The sequence below is a fragment of the Anabrus simplex genome, chromosome 2 (genome assembly GCF_040414725.1).
Source record: "Anabrus simplex isolate iqAnaSimp1 chromosome 2, ASM4041472v1, whole genome shotgun sequence".
In the NCBI taxonomy this organism is placed as follows: domain Eukaryota; kingdom Metazoa; phylum Arthropoda; class Insecta; order Orthoptera; family Tettigoniidae; genus Anabrus; species Anabrus simplex.
In genome coordinates, this window is record NC_090266.1 from 1,072,282,212 (window position 1) to 1,072,306,704 (window position 24,493).

Below are 24,493 nucleotides of genomic sequence, written 5' to 3' on the forward strand. Positions count from 1 at the left end.
CAAGTTCTTTCACAGCATAATACTGGCCTTAGTAAAAAAAAAAAAAAAAAAAAAAATATTTGTCACTATATTGCATTTGTTGCTCAGGTACCGGGCTGAGTGGCTCATACGGTTGAGGCGCTGGCTTTCTGACCCCAACTTGGCAGGTTTGATCCTGACACAGTCCGGTGGTATTTGAAGGTGTCCAAATACGTCAGCCTTATGCTGGTAGATTTACTGGCACGTAAAAGAACTCCCCCGGGACTAAATTCTGACACCTCGGCGTCTCCAAAAACCATAAAAGTTGTTAGTAGAACATAAGCCAATAACATTATTGTTATTATTATTATTATTATTTTAACACGTATTATTTACAGAAGAATGGAAAAACAAGTTGAAGCTGAGTTGGGAGAAGATAAATTTGGCTTCAAAAGAAATGTAAGAACATGTGAAGAAATCCTGACTTTACGTTTGATCTTAGAGGATCGAATCAAGAAGGACAAGCCCACATACATGACATTCATAGATTTAGAAAAGGCATTTGATGATGCTGATTGGACCAAGCTATTTAAGATTCTGAAGGTGATTGGGATCAGATACCGAGCACGAAGAATTATCTACAATCTGTATAAAAAATCAATCTGCAGTGATAAGAATCAAGGGCTTTGAAAAAGAAGCAGCAATCCAGAAAGGAGTGAGGCAAGGCTGCAGTTTGTCCCCCCTCCTTTTCAATGTTTAGATAGAACAGGCAGTGAAGGAAATCGAAAAGGAATTTGGAAAGGGAATCACAATCCAAGGAGAGGAAATCAAAACCTTGAGATTTGCCAATGATATTGTTATTTTATCTGAGATTGCAGAAGATCTCTAGAAGCAGCTGAATGGTATGGACGAAGTCTTGGGTAAGGAGTACAAGATGAAAATAAATAAGTCTAAAACAAACGTAATGGAGTGCAGTCGAACAAACGTAGGTGATGCAGGAAATATTAAATTAGGAAATGAATTCTTAAAGGAAGTAGATGAATATTGTTACTTGGGTAGTAAAATAACTAACGATGGCAGAAGTAAGGAAGAAGTAAGAAAAGAAAATTGCTCACTTCAAACATTGATATAGGAATTAGAAAGATGTTTTTGAAGACCTTCGCGTGGAGCATGGCATTGTATGGAAGTGAAACATGGACGATAACTAGCTCAGAAAGAAAAAGAATAGAGGAATGCTGAAGGTGAGATGGATTGATCGAATCACGAATGAAGAGAGACTGAATCGAATTGGCGAGAGGAGATTGATTTGGCTAAATTTGACAAGAAGAAGAGATAGAATGATAGGGCACATCTTAAGACACCCAGGACTTGTTCAGTTGGTTTTTGAAGGAAGTGTAGGTGGTAAGTACGGTAGGGGTAGACCAAGGTATGAAAATGACAAGCAGATTAGAGCAGATGGAGGATGCAATAGTTACGTGGAAATGAAAAGGTTAGCACAGGGTAGGGTGGCATGGAGTGCTGCATCAAAGCAGTCTATAGACTGATGACTCAAGCAACAACACATTATTATTATTATTATTATTATTATTATTATTATTATTATTATTATTATTATTATTATTATTATTATTATTATTATTATTATTATTATTGTACCGGGAGGTACACCCCTATGCCGCACTTTTAAATCTTGCACCTTAAAGAACTCCTGTGCAGGAGAAACTATGAACTTGAAACTGGACCAACTTATAAATTTTCTAAGAAGATGTCACTACCGTAACTTTTTTTTATGGTGAAGTTTCCTGAACTGTGTGAAATTCTACCTGTTTTTGTTTTTTATTGATTAAGAAGTGTGGACATTCTCTCATAGATGTCTCTGCGAAAAACTATGATCATGCTCCCTGGTGCGAAGTGAAGGAACTTTTTTGAAGAAATTTTGTGCTCATAAGTTTTCCCTTTACTAAATTTCGTTCATTCTTTTGTGGTTGGCAATATTTGTCTTTTCCTTCCGCCAGTTTTGAATTCAGACAATCCAGAATTTCTGTGATTAATTTTCAGCCTATCACAGGCTTCTTCTTCGTTTTGGTGTGTAACTTTAGCTAACCAATAAAAGTAAGAGGGTGTGGCTGTTTTATTCATGAAAGGTCTCGAACTTTCCCCGAGGGTTTATAAACTGCTGATTTTCACGTCTCGGGGCCACTTGTTCAACATCTAACTAAGTGTGTGGACGTGAAGTAGGAGGTGGGAGGCGCCTCTTTCATCAGGCAGCAGGTCTTCAGCAAGGTAATGGCCATTTAACATCCTTATTTCTTGCTAGCTCAGCAGTTTAACCTGTGGGAAAGGTCCGAAACCTTTACAATGTAACCTACTTTTCTTAACATGAAATTTTCTGCTGGTCTATGTAAAATCTTTGTAAAATCTGTAACTGTAATTCGGGGATAGAGAGTGATTTACCCTCTCGAGCTCCCCTTCATTTTGGTTTGAGGTGACTACATTTTGGTAACTGATTTTCTTCTTTTCCTTAATGTTTTAAAATTTCCTTCTTATACGGGTCACCTCCATGGTTTGGGAATAGCCCCTGTTTTATCGGCCTAATGCCTTTTAGGTTTTAAGAAGCTACATAGAGGAGTGCAAACATTTGCCTCCTTTAATTTTTTGTTTGGGCCATTTATTTAACTGTTATTTCTTTTACACAAAGGCCCTGTAGGTTGGGTACGAGATACCCCTGTTTCATTTTTGTGAATTGTGCCTTGATGGCAAGCATTGTAATGTCTGATATTGCCTTAAATAGGCTTGAAAAAACTGAGAGCGTGTCAGCTCTTTTCAAGTTTTGGAAAAGTGCCTCTAGGAGGCTTGATATTGTAAATTAGGGAGCAAGTGCTCCAGGTATTAGGGGATTTCTGCCTTTTGTAAATTTATGCTCCTCTGTAAGGTTTGATCTGAAAGAACAGAAATTGTAAAACTAAGGGCTTGTAGCCCAAGTGTGTTAAAGATTTGAAATCTTGGATTTTTTTAAGTCTTGTTCTTGTTATCCATTGTTATCTCACTAAGTGAGAATTTGTTAATTTGTTAATTTTCAAAAATATAACCTTCCATTTCAGTTTAAATTCTTTCTTGACAAAGTAGTTAGACCCATTCACTCTGGCACCTTCTTTCACCTCTGCTCTTCCACCAAACCAAAGTAACAATTATTATTATTATTATTATTATTATTATTCAGGTTGTATGAAAAACTGCAAACAATTAACTGGGAGTTTACTGTAATATTTAAAAAACTTTTGTAGAGTACCATTTGTATTTTAATGATGCTTGCTTATCCCAGAGGAATTTTCTGAGTGGGTTATATATGTGTCTTCCTACTTGTACTCTATTTGTAATTTCATCCATTACCATGCTGCCTAGATACTGCTAATGGCTTACTCTCTCAAGTATTCTTTCATCTAAGGTGATGTTAATTTGTGTGTTTTGTGAACAGATAGACAGCACATCCATTTTAGAGTGACTAATTTTGAGGTAAAATTGTTTAAACATATTATTCCAGTTGTTGAACCTTTCGTGCACTTCCTGTTCAGTATAGTCACATATTAACAGATTGTCCACAAAGGACATGGAACCAATGTCAGGGAAAGATAACACGCTGTACCCAGTACATGTGAGTAATATAAATTTTGCTAGCGGCTTTACGTCGCACCGACACAGATAGGTCTTATGGCGACGATGGGATGGGAAAGGCCTAGGAGTTGGAAGGAAGCGGCCGTGGCCTTAATTAAGGTACAGCCCCAGCATTTGCCTGGTGTGAAAATGGGAAACCACGGAAAACCATCTTCAGGGCTGCTGATAGTGGGATTCGAACCTACTATCTCCCGGATGCAAGCTCACAGCCGCGCGCCTCTACGCGCACGGCCAACTCGCCCGGTAAGTAATATAAAAGTGGGACTCAATTGTATCATGTATGAATAATAGGTATATTCTTTATGATTCTTACAAAGATGATATGGTACATGATACTCACTCAGTTATGTCAAGACGTTCCAGTGCCATCTTAAGGTTCTTGATAGCCAGTCTCTTGTTATCCATATCCTGACGAAGCCTCTCCAGTCTCTCCTCAGCTGCTCGTCGTTCTTGTTCGTTGAGGGGTTGAGAAGGATGCTGCTGCCTTAAGTAAGATCCAGAAAGCCGACTCAGGCTGAGGGAGGTACTGAGCTGACCTTTCAAGCTGCAATATGCACCACATATAAATTCAGTATAGCAACAGTAATGTGCAAAGGCTAGTGTTTAAATGTTGCACTGGCTTAGTTAGATCTTTGGTGACGATGGGATAGGAAAGAGCTAGGGCTGGGAAGGAAGCGTCCATGGCCTTGAGAATGGAAAATCATGGAAAACCATTTTCAGGGCTGCCAACAATGGGGTTCAAACCTACCCTCCCCCAAATGCAAGCTCATATTTATCCGTCCCAAACCATGAATGTGCAACGGGTAATACCCAGGAGTCATATAAGTTACACTATAACACCTGAATGAGACCAGGTGAAGAATTTCACTTAGAATTGATGCTCATTTGGCTGTTGTTTACCATTTTCCAGGAAAAATGACTATTCTTCATTTTCTAGGTGCTACCATGGTGGATGACAAATGATAAAGACGGAAGAACCTGGAAGACAAGGGAGGAGGTATTTACTCCAAGAGAAGATTGATCAGGCCTTGATGATGATGATGATGGTAGAGAGTGATCCTTGATCCATAACACCATCCGTTCTAGCTTTTAAGAAGCTTGTTCTGTGATCTGTTTGAACTTCAGCTCCATTTCTTTTCTGGGTTTGGTAATATTACTTGCTGACAGACTCTCACAGTTAGTTATATGGCCACCTTGTATGTTCAAGGTATGGGATTGAATTCAAGTTTGGCAGATAAAAGACTCATATCAATAGATTTATGGGCACATTCAAGAACCATTTCTCATGCTATTGGTTTTACATCCCACTAACTACATTTTTCCTGCAGGAGTTCTTTTAGAGTAGCACTCATAAGTCTTTTGACATTGTCCGACCTCTAAACAATGGCAGCACAAACATAGATGATCCAACTGTAGTGTGTAAGAGTGTAGGGGTAAGTGGCAGTGCAGCAGAGTCAACAAGTCTAGGTACAGTAAATGTTTTCTAATGGGCATTAACATAGCAGTGAATGTTCAAAAGTCTTTTGACAATAACTTTTTAGATATTTCATTCTCAGTTGTGAATTTCTGTATGTTGCAAGGTAATTAAAAGTCATTAACTACTCCAATGTCACCTCCTAAGTATAAAGAGTACTCCATAGAGTTTAAGGAGACTGTAATTTGTGTCTTGCAGGAGGGTAGATCTCAGGCAGAGGTTGCTCTTACGTTTAACATGTAAAGACTACTGGTAACTGTCTGGAAAAAACTCTACACAGTATATGTGTTCTTGTGCACAATAAACCACAACAAGGTCAGCTTCAAGAAACAAGAGAATAGATAGGCTATTTAAAAGGCAATCAGCAACAGACCATAGAAAGACAGCTTGATATTTCATCGCTAACTTGACATAGAATTACGGAATAGATGTCCATGTACCTACTGTAAAATGTAGGTTAAAAGATCAGGTTTTGTTAGCTCACCATCTTTGCAAGAAACACTTCATAAGTGCAGGCAACAGAAAGAAGAGACTTGCCTTTTCAAAAGGGCACTGTACCGGGTGAGTTGGCCGTGCGTGTAGAGGCGCGTGGCTGTGAGCTTGCATCTGGGAGGTAGTAGTTTCGAATCCCACTATCGGCAGCCCTGAAGATGGTTTTCCGTGGTTTCCCATTTTCACACCAGGCAAATGCTGGGGCTGTACCTTAATTAAGGCCACGGCCACTTCCTTCCAACTCCTAGGCCTTTCCTATCTCATCGTCGCCATAAGACCTATCTGTGTCGGTGCGACGTAAAGCCCCTAGCAAAAAAAAAAAAAAAAAAAAGAGCACTGTAACTAGACACAGCAATGGTCTAGGGTATTACGGTGCAATGAAAGCAAATTTAATATGTGTCATTTTCTGATGGTATTCAATATGTTCATCGCCCTAGAGATAAAAGATACTATCCACGCTACTAGGTTCCTAATATAAAACATGGAGATGGGAATGTCAGTCTGCAGAGGCTTCTCCTCTAAGGGCATAGGTACATTATTGCACATCAATGGTGTAATGAAGTGTCTTGACTAAAAGGATATTTTGGACAAATATATGATATATGCTACCATATGCCAGAAAGGATACGCCTCGACAGTGGTGTTTGCAACATGATAATGATAAAAAATATTGATGTAAATGTGTAAAAGATAATGTGCAAAAGGAGAAGATAAAGGTTTTGTCTTGGCTAAGTCAAAGTCTGGATTTAAATCCAGTAGAACACATATGGGAGCTGCTGGACACATGTGTAAAGACGGGATTACATACATATAAAGCGGAGTTCTTTAAGAGTTTGAAATTTGGATGGGCAAAAATCCCTAAAGATAAAATTAGATGCGAGATGTGATACTGAGCCCATAATTCTACATTTGATTTGATTGATTGATTGAACTGCTGCACGGCTACGTAGGGCCAGCTGTGAGAGGGGAAAAATGTGCATCCATCTTTGTAAAATAGCTAGCTGGATGTCCATTGCTTGTTACTCACAGCAGGAAGTAAAACATTGAGCGAGATCAGAACATTGCAGAAGACCTCGGGAAATTAATAATAAAATTTTGGCTAATAATCGCTATTGGGAGAGATTTTGGCACTATCATTAGCGAGGAAGTAATTGAAGGTCCCCCCCCCCCCAGAATAAGCGTCTATGCCACAAAACGAAAATGTTCAGGAAACAGAAAAAAAAAACTGTTGAATAATGAGACAATGAAAAATATATATTTTGGAATAAAACAGATTACTTAAAGAACACTTGGAAATCAAATTATCACAAATTAACCTTATTGAGGTATCTTACTTTGAAATCATGGAATAAGGGTCTAAACCACATTTTCACTGTTTGATAGTTTTACTTATTGTCAAATGAATCACTTCAAATCACTATAGATAGAGCCCTGCACAGATGCAGATATCTGCAAAGTTAGGGTCTTGGTGGATAGAAACTGAATGACAGTGTGGATAATTTTGCTGATAATTTCTAAATAATTAAGTTTATTAATTTTCACTCAGGTATACTCTTATTTTTGCCGGACTCGTGGTGTAGGGGTAGCGTGCCTGCCTCTTACCTGGAGGACCTGGGTTCGATTCCTGGCCAGGTCAAGGATTTTTAGCTGCATCTGAGGGCTGGTTTGAGGTTCACTCAGCATACGTGATTACAATTGAGGAGCTATCTGACGGTGAGATAGCGGCCCCGGTCTATAAAGCTAAGAATAACAACCGAGAGGATCCGTCGTGCTGACCACACGACACCTTGTAATCTCTAGGCCTTCGGGCTGAGCAGCGGTCGCTTGGTAGGCTATGGCCCTTCGGGGCTGTTGCGCCGTGGTGTGGTTTGGTTTTATACTCTTATTTTTCCTTGTGATTATGCGACCCTTGTCAGTGGTATGGAAGAATAGTGATGTACAAAAAAGAACATTGAGCCCATAAAGCTATAATTCTGAACGTAGCCTAACTGGCTCCTGCCCGCAATTAATGGAAAGAAGGAACAAAGGTCAATACGCCGGTAGTTGTCGCAAGAGAAAACCCTCCTAAACCTGTGATTGTGGGGGGTCTGGTGTCAGGTATCTGGCCTGTTGTATTATGTAAACAGATCTATCCGTTTCAATACCTTGGGTGGAACATATTGTAGTTAAGTATTTACAATACCTGCGGATAATCATTCATGGATGCGGATGAAGGAAGTCCGGAGCGGATGCGGATAATGCTTTTTATATCCGCGCAGGGCTTTAACTATAGATTCCTCTGAATTATTGAGTCATATAGTCACACATCTTCAGTAGGTAATTCTTTTTTTCTTTCTTAATGGGCAGTGTTGAGCCGTAGATTTAAGGCAGGAGGAGTGGCTGATTCAGTCTGTTCTTGATACCATTAAAAAGGGCATATCTTTTGGGAATGTGGGATCCTCGCATATACACAGATGTGGGGTCATCTGCAGAAAACTTCAATCACATTGCTTCAGTAATCTTGAATTTAGGGTCTTCGATCACCATTCCCTGTAGCTGACTTAGGTATTTGAAGTTAGAACTCTGGAACACCTCTCGTACATGGAAAGGTTCCTTATGTATCAAACAATGACCAAACTTATTCTAAGGATCTTCCTTAGCACAACATAACCTATTTATTACACTGACTGACAGAGCAAATGCAACACCAAGAAGGAGTGGTTCGAAAGGGATGAAAGTTGGGGAGAAAACAGAGACGGCACGGACGAATAATTGATGCTTATTTCAAACCGATATGCAGGTTACACAATGCGCACGGCATCGACTCAGTAGGATGTAGGACCACCGCGAGCGGCGATGCATGCAGAAACACGTCGAGGTACAGAGTCAATAAGAGTGCGGATGGTGTCCTGAGGGATGGTTCTTCATTCTCTGTCAACCATTTGCCACAGTTGGTCGTCCGTACGAGGCTGGGGCAGAGTTTGCAAACGGCGTCCAATGAGATCCCACACGTGTTCGATTGGTGAGAGATCCGGAGAGTACGCTGGCCACGGAAGCATCTGTACACCTCGTAGAGCCTGTTGGGAGATGCGAGCAGTGTGTGGGCGGGCATTATCCTGCTGAAACAGAGCATTGGGCAGCCCCTGAAGGTACGGGAGTGCCACCGGCCGCAGCACATGCTGCACGTAGCGGTGGGCATTTAACGTGCCTTGAATACGCACTACCTGTAGAGGTGACGTGGAATCATACGCAATAGCGCCCCAAACCATGATGCCGCGTTGTCTAGCGGTAGGGCGCTCCACAGTTACTGCCGGATTTGACCTTTCTCCACGCCGACGCCACACTCGTCTGCGGTGACTATCACTGACAGAACAGAAGCGTGACTCATCGGAGAACACGACGTTCCGCCATTCCCTCATCCAAGTCGCTCTAGCCCGGCACCATGCCAGGCGTGCACGTCTATGCTGTGGAGTCAATGGTAGTCTTCTGAGCGGACGCCGGGAGTGCAGGCCTCCTTCAACCAATCGACGGGAAATTGTTCTGGTCGATATTGGAACAGCCAGGGTGTCTTGCACATGCTGAAGAATGGCGGTTGACGTGGCGTGTGGGGCTGCCACCGCTTGGCGGCGGATGCGCCGATCCTCGCGTGCTGACGTCACTCGGGCTGCGCCTGGACCCCTCGCACGTGCCACATGTCCCTGCGCCAACCATCTTCGCCACAGGCGCTGCACCGTGGACACATCCCTATGGGTATCGGCTGCGATTTGACGAAGCGACCAACCTGCCCTTCTCAGCCCGATCACCATACCCCTCGTAAAGTCGTCTGTCTGCTGGAAATGCCTCCGTTGACGGCGGCCTGTCATTCTTAGCTATACACGTGTCCTGTGGCACACGACAACACGTTCTACAATGACTGTCGGCTGAGAAATCACGGTACGAAGTGGGCCATTCGCCAACGCCGTGTCCCATTTATCGTTCGCTACGTGCGCAGCACAGCGGCGCATTTCACATCATGAGCATACCTCAGTGACGTCAGTCTACCCTGCAATTGGCATAAAGTTCTGACCACTCCTTCTTGGTGTTGCATATGCTCTGTCAGTCAGTGTATATACCTTTATTCCACTCACCTGTTGTGGCCTCTTTTCTGCTTCTTTTATAACTCCTTTCCTTTTTGCATAAGCCTCACCCTTATTTCTTTTCTTTTTCAATTCATCATCTTTCCAATTATCCACATTTATCTTCCTTTATTCTTGTTTTATTCAAGTTTTTTCCTCCTCTGCGAACCATGTGACCTTGCCACGGTGGGGAGGTTTGCGTGTCCCAATGATGCAGATAGCCGAGCCGCAGGTGCAACCATATCGGATGGGTATCTGTTGAGAGACCAGACTAACGAATGGTTCATCGAAAGGGGGGTAGCAGCCTTTCGGTAGTTGCAAGGGCGGCAGTCAAGATGATTGACTGATACGGCCTTATAATAATACTCAACATGGCTTAGCTGTGTTGATACTGCTACACGGCTGAAAGCAACGGGAAACTACAGCCGTAACTACCTCCCGAGGACATGCAGCTCTCTCTGTATGAATGATGTACTGATGATGGCTTCCTCCCGGGTAAAATATTCCGGAGGTTAACTAGTCCCCCATTCGGATCTCCGGGTGGGGACTACACGAGAGGGGGCGATCATCAGGAAGATGGACGCTGACATTCTGCGAGTCGGAATGTGGAATGTTAGAAGTTTGAATCATTGTGGTAGGTTAGAGAATCTGAAAAGGGAGATAGATAGGCTAAAGATAGATGTAGTTGGTATAAGTGAAGTACGTTGGCAGGAAGAACAAGATTTTTGGTCAGGCGACTACCGAATTATCAACACAAAATCAAACAGGGGAAATGCAGGAGTTGGTTTAATAATGAATAAGAAAATAGGGCAGCGGGTAAGCTACTACGACCAGCATAGTGAAAGAATTATTGTCGTCAAGATAGACACCAAACCAATGCCCACCACAATAGTGCAGGTCTTTATGACTACTAGTTCAGCGGATGATGAAGAAATCAAAAGAATATATGAGGAGATAGAAGATTTAATACAATATGTAAAAGGTGATGAGAATCTAATTATGATGGGAGACTGGAATGCAGTGGTAGGCCAAAGAAGAGAAGGTAGTACAGTAGGAGAATTTGGATTGGGACAAAGGAACGAAAGAGGAAGTCGGCTGGTTGAATTCTGCACTGATCATAATTTAGTCCTTGGCAATACTTCGTTCAAACACCACAAATGACGGCTTTATACGTGGATGAGACCTGGAGACTCTGGAAGGTATCAAATAGACTTCATTATGATTAGGCAGAGATTCAGAAACCAGGTGTTGGATTGCAAAACTTTCCCAGGAGCAGACGTGGATTCTGACCACAACTTGTTGGTCATGAAATGACATCTGAAGTTGAAGAAATTGAAGAAAGAAAAAAAAAAAGGATCTAGACAAGTTGAAAGAAAAGAGTGTGAGGGATTGTTTCAAGGAACATGTTGCACAAGAACTAAATGAAAAGGCTGAAGAAGAGTGGAGAGTCATGAAAAATGAAGTCAGTAGGGCTGCTGAAGAAATGTTAGGAAGGAAGAAAAGATCAACTAAGAATCAGTGGATAACTCAGGATATAATAGACCTGATTGATGAACGACGAAAATACAAGAATGCTAGAAATGAAGAGGGCAGAAAAGAATACAGGCGATTAAAGAATGAAGTGGCTAAAAAGTGCAAGATAGCTAAGGAAGAATGGCTGAAGGAGAAGTGCAAAGATGTCGAAGGCTGTATGGTCCTGGGAAAGGTAGACGCTGCATACAGGAAAATCAAGGAAACCTTTGGAGAAAGGAAATCTAGGTGTATGAATATTAATAGCTCAGATGGAAAGCCACTTCAGGGGAAAGAAGACAAAGCAGAAAGATGGCAGGAACATATCCAACAGTTGTATCAAGCTAAAGATGTAGATAATTTGCTTCTGGAACATGTAGAGGCTGTTGATGCTGATGAAATGGGAGACCCAATTTTGAGGTCAGAGTTTGACAGAGCTGTGAGTGACCTCAATAGGAACAAGGCACCTGGAATTGATGACATTCCTTCTGAATTACCGACTGCCTTAGGAGAAACCAGCATGGTAAGGTTATTTCATTTAGTGTGCAGGATGTATGAGACAGGAGAAGTCCCATCCGATTTTCGGCAGAATGTTGTTATACCTATTCCCAAGAAAGCCGGTGCTGACAGGTGTGAAAACTACCGCACCATTAGTTTAGTACATCATGCCTGCAAAATTTTAACACGTATTATTTACAGAAGAATGGAAAAAAAAGTTGAAGCTGAGTTGGGAGAAGATCAATTTGGCTTCAGAAGAAATGTAGGAACACGTGATGCAATCCTGACTTTACGTCTGATCTTAGAGGATCGAATCAAGAAGGACAAGCCCACGTACATGGCATTCGTAGATCTAGAAAAGACATTCGATAATGTTAACTGGACCAAGTTATTTATGATTCTGAAGATGATAGGGATTAGATACTGAGAACGAAGAATCATCTACAATCTGTATAAAAATCAGTCTGCAGTCATAAGAATCGAGGGCTTTGAAAAAGAAGCAGCAATCCAGAAAGGAGTGAGGCAAGGCTGCAGTTTGTCCCCTCTCCATTTCAATGTTTACATAGAACAGGCAGTAAAGGAAATCAAAGAGAAATTTGGAAAGGGAATCACAGTCCAAGGAGAGGAAATCAAAACCTTGAGATTTGCCGATGATATTGTTATTTTATCTGAGACTGCAGAAGATCTCGAGAAGTTGCTGAATGGTATGGATGATTTCTTGGGTAAGGAGTACAAGATGAAAATAAGTAAGTCCAAAACAAAAGTAATGGAGTGCAGTCGAACGAAGGCAGGTGATGTAGGAAATATTAGATTGGGAAATGAAGTCTTAAAGGAAGTAGATGAATATTGTTACTTGGGTAGTAAAATAACTAACGATGGCAGAAGTAAGGAGGAAATAAAATGCAGACTAGCACAAGCCAAGAAGAGCTCTCTTAAGAAAAGAAATTTGCTCACTTCAAACATTGATATCGGAATTAGAAGGATGTTTGTGAAGACTTTCGTGTGGAGCGTGGCATTGTATGGAAGTGAAACATGGACGATAACTAGCTCAGAAAGAAAGAGAATAGAAGCTTTTGAAATGTGGTGTTACAGAAGAATGCTGAAGGTGAGATGGATTGATCGAATCACGAATGAAGAGATACTGAATCGAATTGGTGAGAGGAGATCGATTTGGATAAATTTGACGAGAAGAAGAGATAGAATGATAGGACACATCTTGAGACACCCAGGACTTGTTCAGTTGGTTTTTGAAGGAAGTGTAGGTGGTAAGAACGGTAGGGGTAGACCAAGGTATGAATGTGACAAGCAGATTAGAGCAGATGTAGGATGCAATAATTACGTAGAAATGAAAAGGTTAACACAGGATAGGGTGGCATAGAGTGCTGCATCAAACCAGTCTATTGACTGATGACTCAAACACATTCAAGTTTTTTTAAACTCGTTGGACGAAACATTCATCACACGGTCATCCATCTTGAATGAGTGGCATAGACCTTTCTTCCAGGCAAAGGAGTTTAATAACAAACAAATTACCTATTTCTATTAAACACATGACTATCACAATTCGTATGCAATAACCTTAGATGGTATAGACCCTTATTCCGCAAAAAACTCAACTTGCTGAAAAATGTGGCTTAGACCATTCTTCCGGAGGGTGCGGGGGCTTCAATTAATTAAGAACTTTAGAATAATTTGAAGAAACTGACTTCATAGGGGTAAGTATATCTAATTATGCCCAGAGTTCGCTTGTCTGTCGGCAGAGTGAAAATAACATGAGGCATGGTCACCCAGTCGAGGTACGCGGGAATGTCACCCACGAAATTAATTAATTATGCCGTGAAAGAAGCAGGAGAAGTCAACGAACACCACTGTGATCGAGAAAACAGGCAGAATCTCTGGTGTGAGTCTCAGAGAAATCGGTCCACCGGTTAGAAGTTGGCATGATTGCACAACAGAGATAAAGCGATGTACCGCGTCCCTAGAGTGCGTATAAAATACCCCTTCTAAAAACGAGAGAAGCACTCAGCAATCATCGGTCCGAGAGGGCGAACCTGCGACGGTCGACACCAAGAAGAGGACTTACAAAAATTAAAGTGATAGAAGCTAGACTTGTAAATCTCAAAAGCCAATTGGCTTGAGAGATAGAAAATTTATAAACTTAACGAGGAATAGAGACAACTTTGATATTAAAACATTTTATTTACGACATTCATCCTGGTAGGTGGGAATATCATAGTGGCTACTTGTAGGATTCATGAACTTCCGCGAGGAAGACAGCGAAGTCCCAGATAGCTGTTTGAAAATATTATTAACACGGTTACTTTGACAATCGGCAAGGGAGAACAGTTGGTTTCTTGTGAGAAATAGCATCATTGTCGCACGATCATTCACGTTTGGTAAACACCAGCCAAAGAGGGTAGGAACTTTCCACGATTTCATCAGCTGACTGGTCGAGAACGGAGCGGTGTCGTCCATTTTGTGTTATGTGCATAATGAAATCTGTTATTATGTTAGTTCAGGCTCAATAAAATTAATTTGTGTTGCATCAGGGCAAATGCAGAGTCATTGTAATTGAAAGGTAGTATTTAAGTGAAGAATGCCACCTATCATTATGAGGAGCTATGTCGGAGGTTGCTGGCTTGCTAAATGCATACAAAATGTCGTCACATCATTCAGCACATTACAGGTCTGTCTAATTCAATATTTTGTCTTTGTAGTTAGAAATGTAAATACTTGTCCTATTAAATTAGTTAGTAAATCATAACACCGCGTTGTATATGTGGCGTGCGTAGAATTAAGCGTGTTGCGATGATGATTGTATGTCCTGTTGGCAGAATGTTCCAGGAAACACTGTAGGTGCGATTTTCGGTCATGTCGCCACGCGAGGCGTTAAACTGTGTTAAACTTCTTAAAATGTAAAGTTAAATATTACAATGGAAATCAGTTAAATCCGTTCATGCCGGTAAAAGTTATAATAACGATAATGATAAAGATAACAATTATAAGTGTAATAAAGTCTAATAATAATAATAATAATAATAATAATAATAATAATAATAATAATAATAATAATAATAATAATATTCACGTTAGGAGTAAATTGAGATAATATCAAGGCATTCAGCAGTTGTGTGAGGGAGGTTTACAGTTTGATATCGAAATCCAGTGAAGTGAAATAAATTTGGCATTTGAAAATTTAATTTTGTGACACCGTGTATTTGGAGAGATAGAATCACGGCATGCTAATTTCCTCCTGGTGTCTGGAAAAAAATTAGAGAATCTACTTTGAGATCATTATGAACCGCAGTGAGGAATGAAATATTTATGAGAATTATTAGGAAGAAATTTTGAGGCCCTGTAGTTTGATGGAGAGGATTTTTTGTGACAGGGTGTATATGTTGATGTGTGATATTTCCGAGACAGGCTGTATAAGAGGAGCGACATCCTGTAGCGATTCTGAATTATGTTAAACAGAGCGATTTAAAAATGTTAGGTTTGTCAAACCCAAGTGAGTGCGTTGTAACGCATATTTTAGGTGAAATGAAATGGCGTATGGCTTTTAGTGCCGGGAGTGTCCGAGGACATGTTCGGCTCGCCAGGTGCAGGTCTTTCGATTTGACGCCCTTAGGCGACCTACGCGTCATGATGAGGATGAAATGATTATGAATACGAAAATACACCCAGTCCCCGTGCCAGAGAAATTAACCAATGACGGTTAAAATTCCCGACCCTGCCGGGAATTGAACCCGGGACCCCTGTTACCAAAGGTCAGCACGCTAACCATTTAGCCATGGAGCCGGACACATTTTAGGTACAACTGATGTTCTCCCACGACTATTATTTTACGTAAGACTGTTGATAACGTCAGTTATGTCAAGTTGACAGTTCTATTTGATACCAGCGAAGTGCATTTTGTTACAGCGAACCTCACGAATAAAATACATTCTTATACACGGTCGAGATAATGCTTGCTTATTGGAAACTGAATTTTAATCTGTATCTTTACGAGGCGAAAATCATCGCGAATTGGAAACACTGCGGGCGAGAGAATGAATTTATCAGATTGAGAGTTTATCCTGCGTCTATGATGAGAGTTTACTTCACTGGGGAATTTACAATGACCCATGTTTGGAGTGTTGACATTGCAGGTTATTTGGAGCCTCACACTCTAAGCTATGCCGTGAATGTCATGGTGGTTGTGATTATTGTTTTCTGTAATATCACGTAATATCACACGCAATTTGAGTTTACTTTTATTTAGTGAACTTCACTGCATGTGTTTAAGTTTTAATGAGTGATATATTGAATTATTCAAACCCGTTATTTAATTTCGATTTCGCACTTTATCATAGGAAATGGGCATAGTTAATATTATTCCAGATTCGAGTTCATTTCTGTAGCGGATTTTACTTCATGTGTATTAGATTTAAATATCCGGACATTGTTTTAAATTTTCGATTTCGCCCGACAGTATCAGTGATGTGTAGATACCATAGTGTTGGCTCAACGATAGGTTCGGGATGCCGCATGTACATGATTATTGTTAGAGTTGTGTAGACACTGTAGCGTTGGCTCAACGATAGGATCGAAACGCCGTGTGTACATAGCCAAGTCATAGGTTAGGCATTTTTATGAATCGACTCGAACGATGATAGTGTGTGCAGTAGTGGATGCAACAGTGGCGAAGCGCGAACTATGTAAGGGGGTAGACAGAGATTTCTTTTATTTAAACTGTTTTAATCATATTATTATATGGAATTTTGTTTTCGACGCATACATCTGTATTCAGTATTATATTAATGACTCTGAAAATAAGACAAACCCTATAACAACCTATAACCCTACGTGCACTTGCTTTATTTTTTAAGTATAGACGAAATAGACCGCGGGAGCTGTGAAATAACAACATACTTTTAGAATAAAAATAGCAATATATTTCATTGTTATCTAGATTTAATAAGATAAATAAGAAATAAATAGTTGTTCGTACAAGTCACCTTAAACAATATTCTTGTAAATGAGTTTAATCCGCCTGTCCTTCATTTCGGCAAATACTGTAGCCTATATCTATTACTCTCGTCTTGAAGTCAGGCGTCTTGCTGAGATTCCACAGAAATTTATTCTCTGTAGCTGGAGTTCCCAAGTTAGACAGTCTCTGGTTGGTCATCCAATTCCTTAAATACGTTTTAATTAATTTGAATGCACTCATAGCGCGTTCACTAGAAACTTACTTTAACGGAATATATAGCATCAAGTTAAGCATTTTTTTCCGTATGCGTACTCTGGAGTAGCTTATTAAGATTGGAAGCCAATAGTTGTTGGGGTTATAATACCGCAACTAATATTCGTGGGCAAGAAAATGCACTTACTTGAAGGGTTTTGATGCTGTCATTCATTTATTAGGTGTGGGTTTACTATACTTCGTATTTAAATATTATTAATTTATTTTTAGACGTGTCTTATAATAAAGTAAATTCAAATTAATAACATTAAAAGCATGTCTAAGATGGTAGCCAATAAGAGCACCTTTATAAGAGAAATCCAAATAGGCCTACTAGCCAATGAGAGCAAGAAGAGACGCTGGTAAGTCTGTCTACTGGGCGGAGACATCTCGCTATAGGCAAAGCCTACTAGATACTAGAAGGCCTGGCCAGACACCCAATTTCTTGCATTAAAAGCGGGGTAGTAGTTTTTCTCTTCTCCACCGCTAGGTTCGCGTTTATGTTCTGTTGTTTGGCGTGAATTCTATGATTACGTGTGTTACTGCAACATGTTTTTGAGAAGAAATAACATATTAAACTTCATTTTATAAAGTAAGGCTTTATCTAATATGAAATATGAAGAGTTTTTTCGTTTTATAATGTATTTGGTCTCACGATTTGCAATATATGGATGGTTGCTGAGATGCATTTAACATTTGTTATGTGCTTCCAAATTACCGTCAAGGTGGTGGTGGTGATTATTGTTTTAAGAGGAAGCACAACTAGGCAATCATCCTCTATATAACACTTATCAGGGAGAAAAACTAGAAGGGATACGACACTTCGAAAATGAACGTATCGGCCAAAGGAAGAAGACAAGAACCACGAAGGGCGTCAAAATGAAAGACTCTCTAGCCCTCGGAAACCTAATAGCGTCGGGGTCGGAAAAGAAGTAGAATTGACCAAGGAAGGTCAGATAGGATAGATGAAAGTGAGGAGCCCGGCAAAAGTAAGCGGAAAAATGCCAGGACTCAGCTAAGGGCCCCGTGGTCGCCAACCACGCTCCGAAGTTCAGAGCCTCTGGGACCAATTACCGTCAAGTTTCTCTTTCCATTCTGTAGTTTAAGATGGTTTATTGTTGCGTGCCTAACTGCACATCTGACACAGCGAAGAAATATACACAAATATAAATGTTCATCTTTTTCCTAAAGATCGAGGTTAATGGGAGAAATGGAGGCTTGCTATTTCTCGACAGGGCAGCAGAAAAGGATCTCTTCGGGCTCCTAGTGATAACTCCAGAATATGTAGCTTGCACTTTGTCTAATCAGATTATGGTGTAAGAACTGTGAGGGGAATTCTGCTCCCCGACAAAGTGCCGACGCAAATTCGTCTTCTTAAAAGTGTATTAATATTTACAACGCGGGCGTTAGGATATCTCGGAAAATGTAACCTTGTCCGAAAGCTGAAATTCCTTACCGCTCCGAAGTTTTAGAGACTTTTCGGTGCCGCCACTGTGATCAAGCACGCATCACATACGTTATACTCACAAAGATTTTCAGGCCTGTTCTTGATATCAATGCAAAGAAAGTGACTAATGACTGTGATTTATTAAACAAATTCAAGAGCAAGCCTCAGAGCAGAAAAGTGTTGAAATTATAGAAATAGGGAAAAATCGGGTGAGTACTTGTATTTAGGCCTATTTCCCTATTCGTTATTCTTGTGTGATAAACAAGTGCAAAATGAAAGAAATCTATGAAGTACAGTGTGTTCTAAGTTGTTTTATCTATTTATATCTGATTCACACCGGGCATAATGCTAATAAAATGTATTATTTCGTGTTATTGTATGAATCTTTAATATAAGGATATAGGCAGAACATTAGAACAACAGAACATAAACACGAACCAAGCGGCCATTGCCTGAACTACTTTGTTCACCCAGAAATGTGTCGGCTTGTCCAGGCCTTCTATTATAGCGTAGGCAACGCTATAGGAGAGTCATAGTTCCACAGTCAGCACCTACAGATAGCGTTAGTGTTGCTCTATCTGAAAGCTTTGAAAATCAAAGGGAAAATACACAGAATGGACAGCGCCTACTTTCGCCTACCGGTACGTGCTTTGTGTAACTAACGCGAGCCTTAGCATTGCCGAAGTGAGACGAAAATAAGAAAAGCTGGGAATACAATAATGTCACGAATCTGGAAATAATTAATGTTCTAAAAAGTAATTGAATTAACTAGACAATATTTCTTTCACAAAATGTTACGGGTACACGCTGTCTACCCTGTCTCCCCTGACGCTTCGCCCCTATGCAGGTATAGAAAATAATAGCAGGTACTACTTAGGTCACGTTTTGGCTTAACCTTTCCTATCTGGAAAGTGCTTCTATCATAGCCTTGCATCAGTAGTGGCTTAAATGTAAGGGTTGTCCCACGTGGAAACTGACTAATGGAGACTGGTCCCTACTACTTAACTGCGTGCGTTCAAGTTCGATTAACTTTCGTTTTCAATTTTACATTGTTTTTCTTTTACTTAGAGATTTATTGTTCGGGTATACGGTGTGTTATGATAGAGCAGTGTGTTGACACTCAGTTAATTTTTTTGTATTGAGGAATTTACACTTCGACTGCGGTTTCGATTCGTCAGCTGTTATAATATTTTATTTTACCTTGTTTGCATTGCTTAGGTGAGACGTTGGTCTACCGATCACTTGTAGTTTAGTTTAAGGGGACACGTGTAGGTAGACAGATTTGTAATTGTACCGGTAGTTGTAGTTATGTAGGATTGGGAAGATTTCATGTTTTCTTTTTTTTCTTGTTTTTTTAATAGCGGACTTGTACTTTAATTAATTTAACGACGTAAATGTTTCATAACCTGAGTGTTGGTTTAGTAAGAAGACTTTTCGAGTGACTTATCACTTTTATTTAACTTCAGTGTTTGGCGTTTCTTCTAAACGCATAGTGAATTACTGTTTCCCTGCATTTCGCAGTTTTGTTCCTTCAGAACGATGTAACGTAAGATCTCCTCGGATCAAGTGGCGTTAGTTCATTCTGAGCAACTGTTTGGGGTGATGCATAATTCAGCATCGGGATTCATCTATAACTTGATGATGATGATGATGATGATGATGATGATGATGATGATGATGATGATGATGCTTGTTTTAAGGGGCCTAACATCGAAGGTCATCGGCCCCATCTATAATTTAAGGGTGTCACGAGACGACAACACATGGCGAATTTTATTCCATACATACATTACATTCATTTTCATTATAGACCATTATGCCTTTCAGCGTTCAGTCTGCAAGCCTCTGTGAATTTATTAAACGTCGCCACAATCCTCTATTTGCAGCTAGTGCTGTGGCCTCATTTAGTTCTATACCTCTTATCTTTAAATCGTTAGAAACTGAGTCTAGCCATTGTCGTCTCGGTCTCCCTCTACACCTCTTACCCACCACGACAGAGTCAATTATTCTCCTAGGTAACCTATCTCCTCCATTCATCTCACATGACCCCACCACCGAAGCCGGTTTATGCATACAGCTTCATCCATCGAGTTTATTCCCAATTTAGTCTTTATCTCCTCGTTCCGAGTACCGTCCTGCCATTGTTCCCACCTGTTTGTACCAGCAATCATTCTTGCTACTTTCATGTCTGTTACTTCTGACTTATGAATAAGATATCCTGAGTAAACCCAGCTTTCGCTCCCGTAAAGCAAAGTTGGTCTGAAAACAGACCGTTATAAGGATAGTTTCGTCCGGGAGCTGACTTCATTCTTACAGAACACTGTTGTTCGCAACTGCGAGCTCACTGCATTAGCATTACTACACCTTGATTCAATCTCACTTGCTATATTACCATCCTGGGAGAACACACAAATACTTAAAATGTTCTACCTGTTCCAGCTTTGTATCACCAATCTGACATTCAATTCTGTTGAATTTCTTACCTACTGACATCAATTTAGTCTTCGAAAGGCTGATTTTCATACCATACTCATTGCACCTATTTTCAAGTTCCAAGATATTAGACTGCAGGCTTTCGGCACAATCTGCCATTAAGACAAAGTCGTTAGCATACGCCAGACTGCTTACTACATTTCCACCTAGACTCCCGGCCACTTTATACCTTTCAGCAGATGATCCATGTAAACTGCGAACAGCAAAGGTGAAAGATTACAGCCTTGTCTAACTCCTGTAAGTACCCTGAACCAAGAACTCATTCTACCATCAATTCTCACTGCAGCCCAATTGTCAACATAGACGCCTTTGATTGATTTCAGTAATTTACCCTTAATTCCATAGTCTCCCAGTATGGCGAACATCTTTTCCTTGGGTACCCTGTCATATGCTTTCTCTAGATCTACGAAACATAAACACAACTGTCTATTCCTCTCGTAACATTTTTCAATTACTTGGCGCATACTAAAAATCTGATCCTGACAGCCCCTCTGAGGTCTAAAACCACACTGGTTTTCATCCAACTTCCTCTCAACCACTGATCGCACCCTCCCTTCCAAGATGCCAGTGAATACTATGCCTGGTACACTAATCAATGAGATACCTCGATAATTGTTGCAATCCTTTCTGTTCCCTTGCTTGTAGATAGGTGCAATTACTGCTTTTGTCCAATCTGAAGGTACCTTACCAACACTCCATGCTAATCTTACTACTCTATCTATGGAGCCATTTCATCCCTGCCTTCCCACTATACTTCACCATTTCAGGTCTAATTTCATCTATACCTGCTGCTTTATGACAATGGTGTTCATTTACCATCCTTTCCACTTCCTCAAGGGAAATTTCACCACCATCATTTTCTTTCTTCCCATGAACTTGGTTGTTCACGACACCACCATGAAGATTTCCTTTTACGTTGAGAAGATTTTCAAAGTATTCCCTCCACCTATCCAGTGATTCCCTGGGATCTGTTGTGAGTTCACCAGCGCATTTTTGCTCCTCATTTGACGTAGTTATGCTTTTCTCTGAACCCTGTCGATTGGTCAATGAAGTGACTGAAAAGAATACTACACGACCCCAAGATCTAAGAATCAATACTGTAATACCGAAGCAGCCGAGGCAGACGACCTACAATGGAACGGTAAGTTCAAGGGTTCAATACTGCGATACAAGCAAAAGGCTATGCAACAATTTATTAGTTGCCATGGTCACAAAATGAACATTTGTTTGATTTATTTGTCCAGAGGATCTTTGTCAAAACATTTATAATGTTTGAATTTCACAACTTTTTTTCCTTGCATTTACGTCGCACCGACACAGATAGGTCATATGGCGATGATGGGACAGGAAAGGGCAGGAGTGGGAAGGAAGCGGTCATGGCCTTAATTAAAGTAGGCCTACAGCCTCGGCATTTGCAGGGAAACCACAGAAAACGATCTTCAGAGCTGCCGGCAGTGGGGTTCGAACCACTATCACCTGAATGCAAGCTCACAGCTGCCCGCCCCTCACTGCACAATTTCACAATTTAATTTTGTAACACAATATTCTACTTCCAAAAGGTTAGTTTGTTTAGATGTATGTTCTTGTTGTTCATATTTTATGCATTGTACAACAGGCAAAACAATGTTGTGAATAAAAATATTGTAACATATGCTGTCAAAACACTCATGTGCGCTACTGTACATGTCATTAAATCCATGAACACAAAGCTAGGGTATTTGAGCACCTTCAAATAGCACCAGACAAAACCAATCAAAAGGCTGAGAAAGCCAGTGCTCTACCATCCGATCCTCTCAACATGGTCGTTGTTGTTATAATTTTATAGTTTGTGTATAAAAATGAAGACAATATTAATTCAAGTCGATGCAAGTGTACCATTTTGGTATATAAATTACATGTTGGTACAGTTATGTTATGTATTACTTATTATACAGCAGAGAAATATTACAAGAATAATATTTCGACTTGGGGACCGGAGACCTCCACATTTCTGGGCAGACATATTGAGCAGTTACGTTTTTCTCACACCATTCTTTAAAAATCTGATAATGGTGACTGATAATGACTGATAGTGACTGATAATGGTAATGCTGGCCTCTGCCTTCCAAGATCGTGGATTCAAATACGGCAGAGATAGTCGGATTTTCGAAGGGTGGAAATAAGTCCATTCGGCTCTCCATGTCGTAATATGTTGGCATGTAAAAGATCTTTGGAGGCACATTCGGTGTTAACCTGACAAAATTAATTTATACTGTCAGCCATACTCATTCCGTGAATTGGTTGTGGTTGTTGTTTTAACTTTACTTTATTATCACTTGTAGTTTTAAGCTAGTGGTAAGCTTAATCTACAGCATTGTAAGCTATAGTGTTAAGCACTGGAAATACTTAAGTTGTGTGTTTGTATATGTTGATGTTAAACTAGTAGTATTTTCTTTCCATGGAATTGCTTGCTTTACTCTTGTTCTTGTAGTAGTAGTAGTAGTAGTAGTAGTTGTTGTTGTTGCTGTTGTTGCTGTTGCTGATGTTGGGTAATTATGTTTAACCTTTACTTTATTATCATGACCATTGCCACCGGGATATTTTCCAATTGCGATGTATTTTAATAATAATAATAATAATAATAATAATAATAATAATAATAATAATAATAATAATAATAATAATAATAATAATAATAATAATAATAATAGATTGCCCAACAGAGATCCATCCATTTTTTTGCCATCTGGTAGAGTAAAGGCCGGTCTCCACTGATTAACATTTAACAACAACATGTTAAATGTTAAAAGTGTTAAATGTTAACTGGTGACACCATCAGCATGTTAAATGTTAAATGTCAAAAACTGTTTCATTTAACATTGTGTCCACACTTAATAAACATATTAAACTTGACATCCTTTGTTTATATACAGGTAGTTCATCATACAATTTATGGTAATACATTTAGATGGTGTCTAGTATTTTTAAATAAGGACAATGGACTCAGATGAAGAGGAATTGGCCTTTGTTATTGCCACTGTTGCTTCTTGTTTTGATTTAGAAATTCAGTTTTATTAGGCACATTTCCTCCCCTCACTCTGCTCATAGCTTTAAAAGCAAACCACTTTGAAGTACAGGGTATAAACTTCGTCCGCTCCCGACTACCGACTTTTCTGAACTTTCTGCAATTCTCGACTGTACTGGGAGCGGAGGGACGCTAGTTTTTTTTTTTTTTCGATTTACTCGCGGGAAGAATTATAGATATTTTCGAGTTCCTGGAAACTGTCGGCTTTCTTCGCTTTATATCTGTATTCCTCTGATGAGACATCCCACAAATAAGGCCTTTCTATTATATCATTTACCGGGCGAGTTGGCCGTGCGCGTAGAGGCGCGCGGCTGTGAGCTTGCATCCGGGAGATAGTAGGTTCGAATCCCACTATCGGCAGCCCTGAAAATGGTTTTCCGTGGTTTCCCATTTTCACACCAGGCAAATGCTGGGGCTGTACCTTAATTAAGGCCACGGCCGCTTCCTTCCAACTCCTAGGCCTTTCCTATCCCATCGTCGCCATAAGACCTATCTGTGTCGGCGCGACGTAAAGCCCCTAGCAAAAAAAAAAAATTATATCATTAATTAGGTCCAGAGTAATCTCCTTGCT

At 40.2% G+C, this 24,493-nt stretch overlaps 1 protein-coding gene across 1 annotated transcript in view; it reads right to left on the reverse strand.

The window, feature by feature from the left end:
- The window catches only part of sprt (PDZ domain-containing protein sprite), a 56,555-nt gene that overhangs the window by 27,403 nt on the left and 4,659 nt on the right, over positions 1 to 24,493 (reverse strand). The window contains exon 3 of the mRNA XM_067142034.2: positions 3,971 to 4,174. Within this exon, the coding sequence (XP_066998135.2) occupies positions 3,971 to 4,174 (204 nt within the window). The remainder of the gene's footprint in view (positions 1 to 3,970; positions 4,175 to 24,493) is intronic.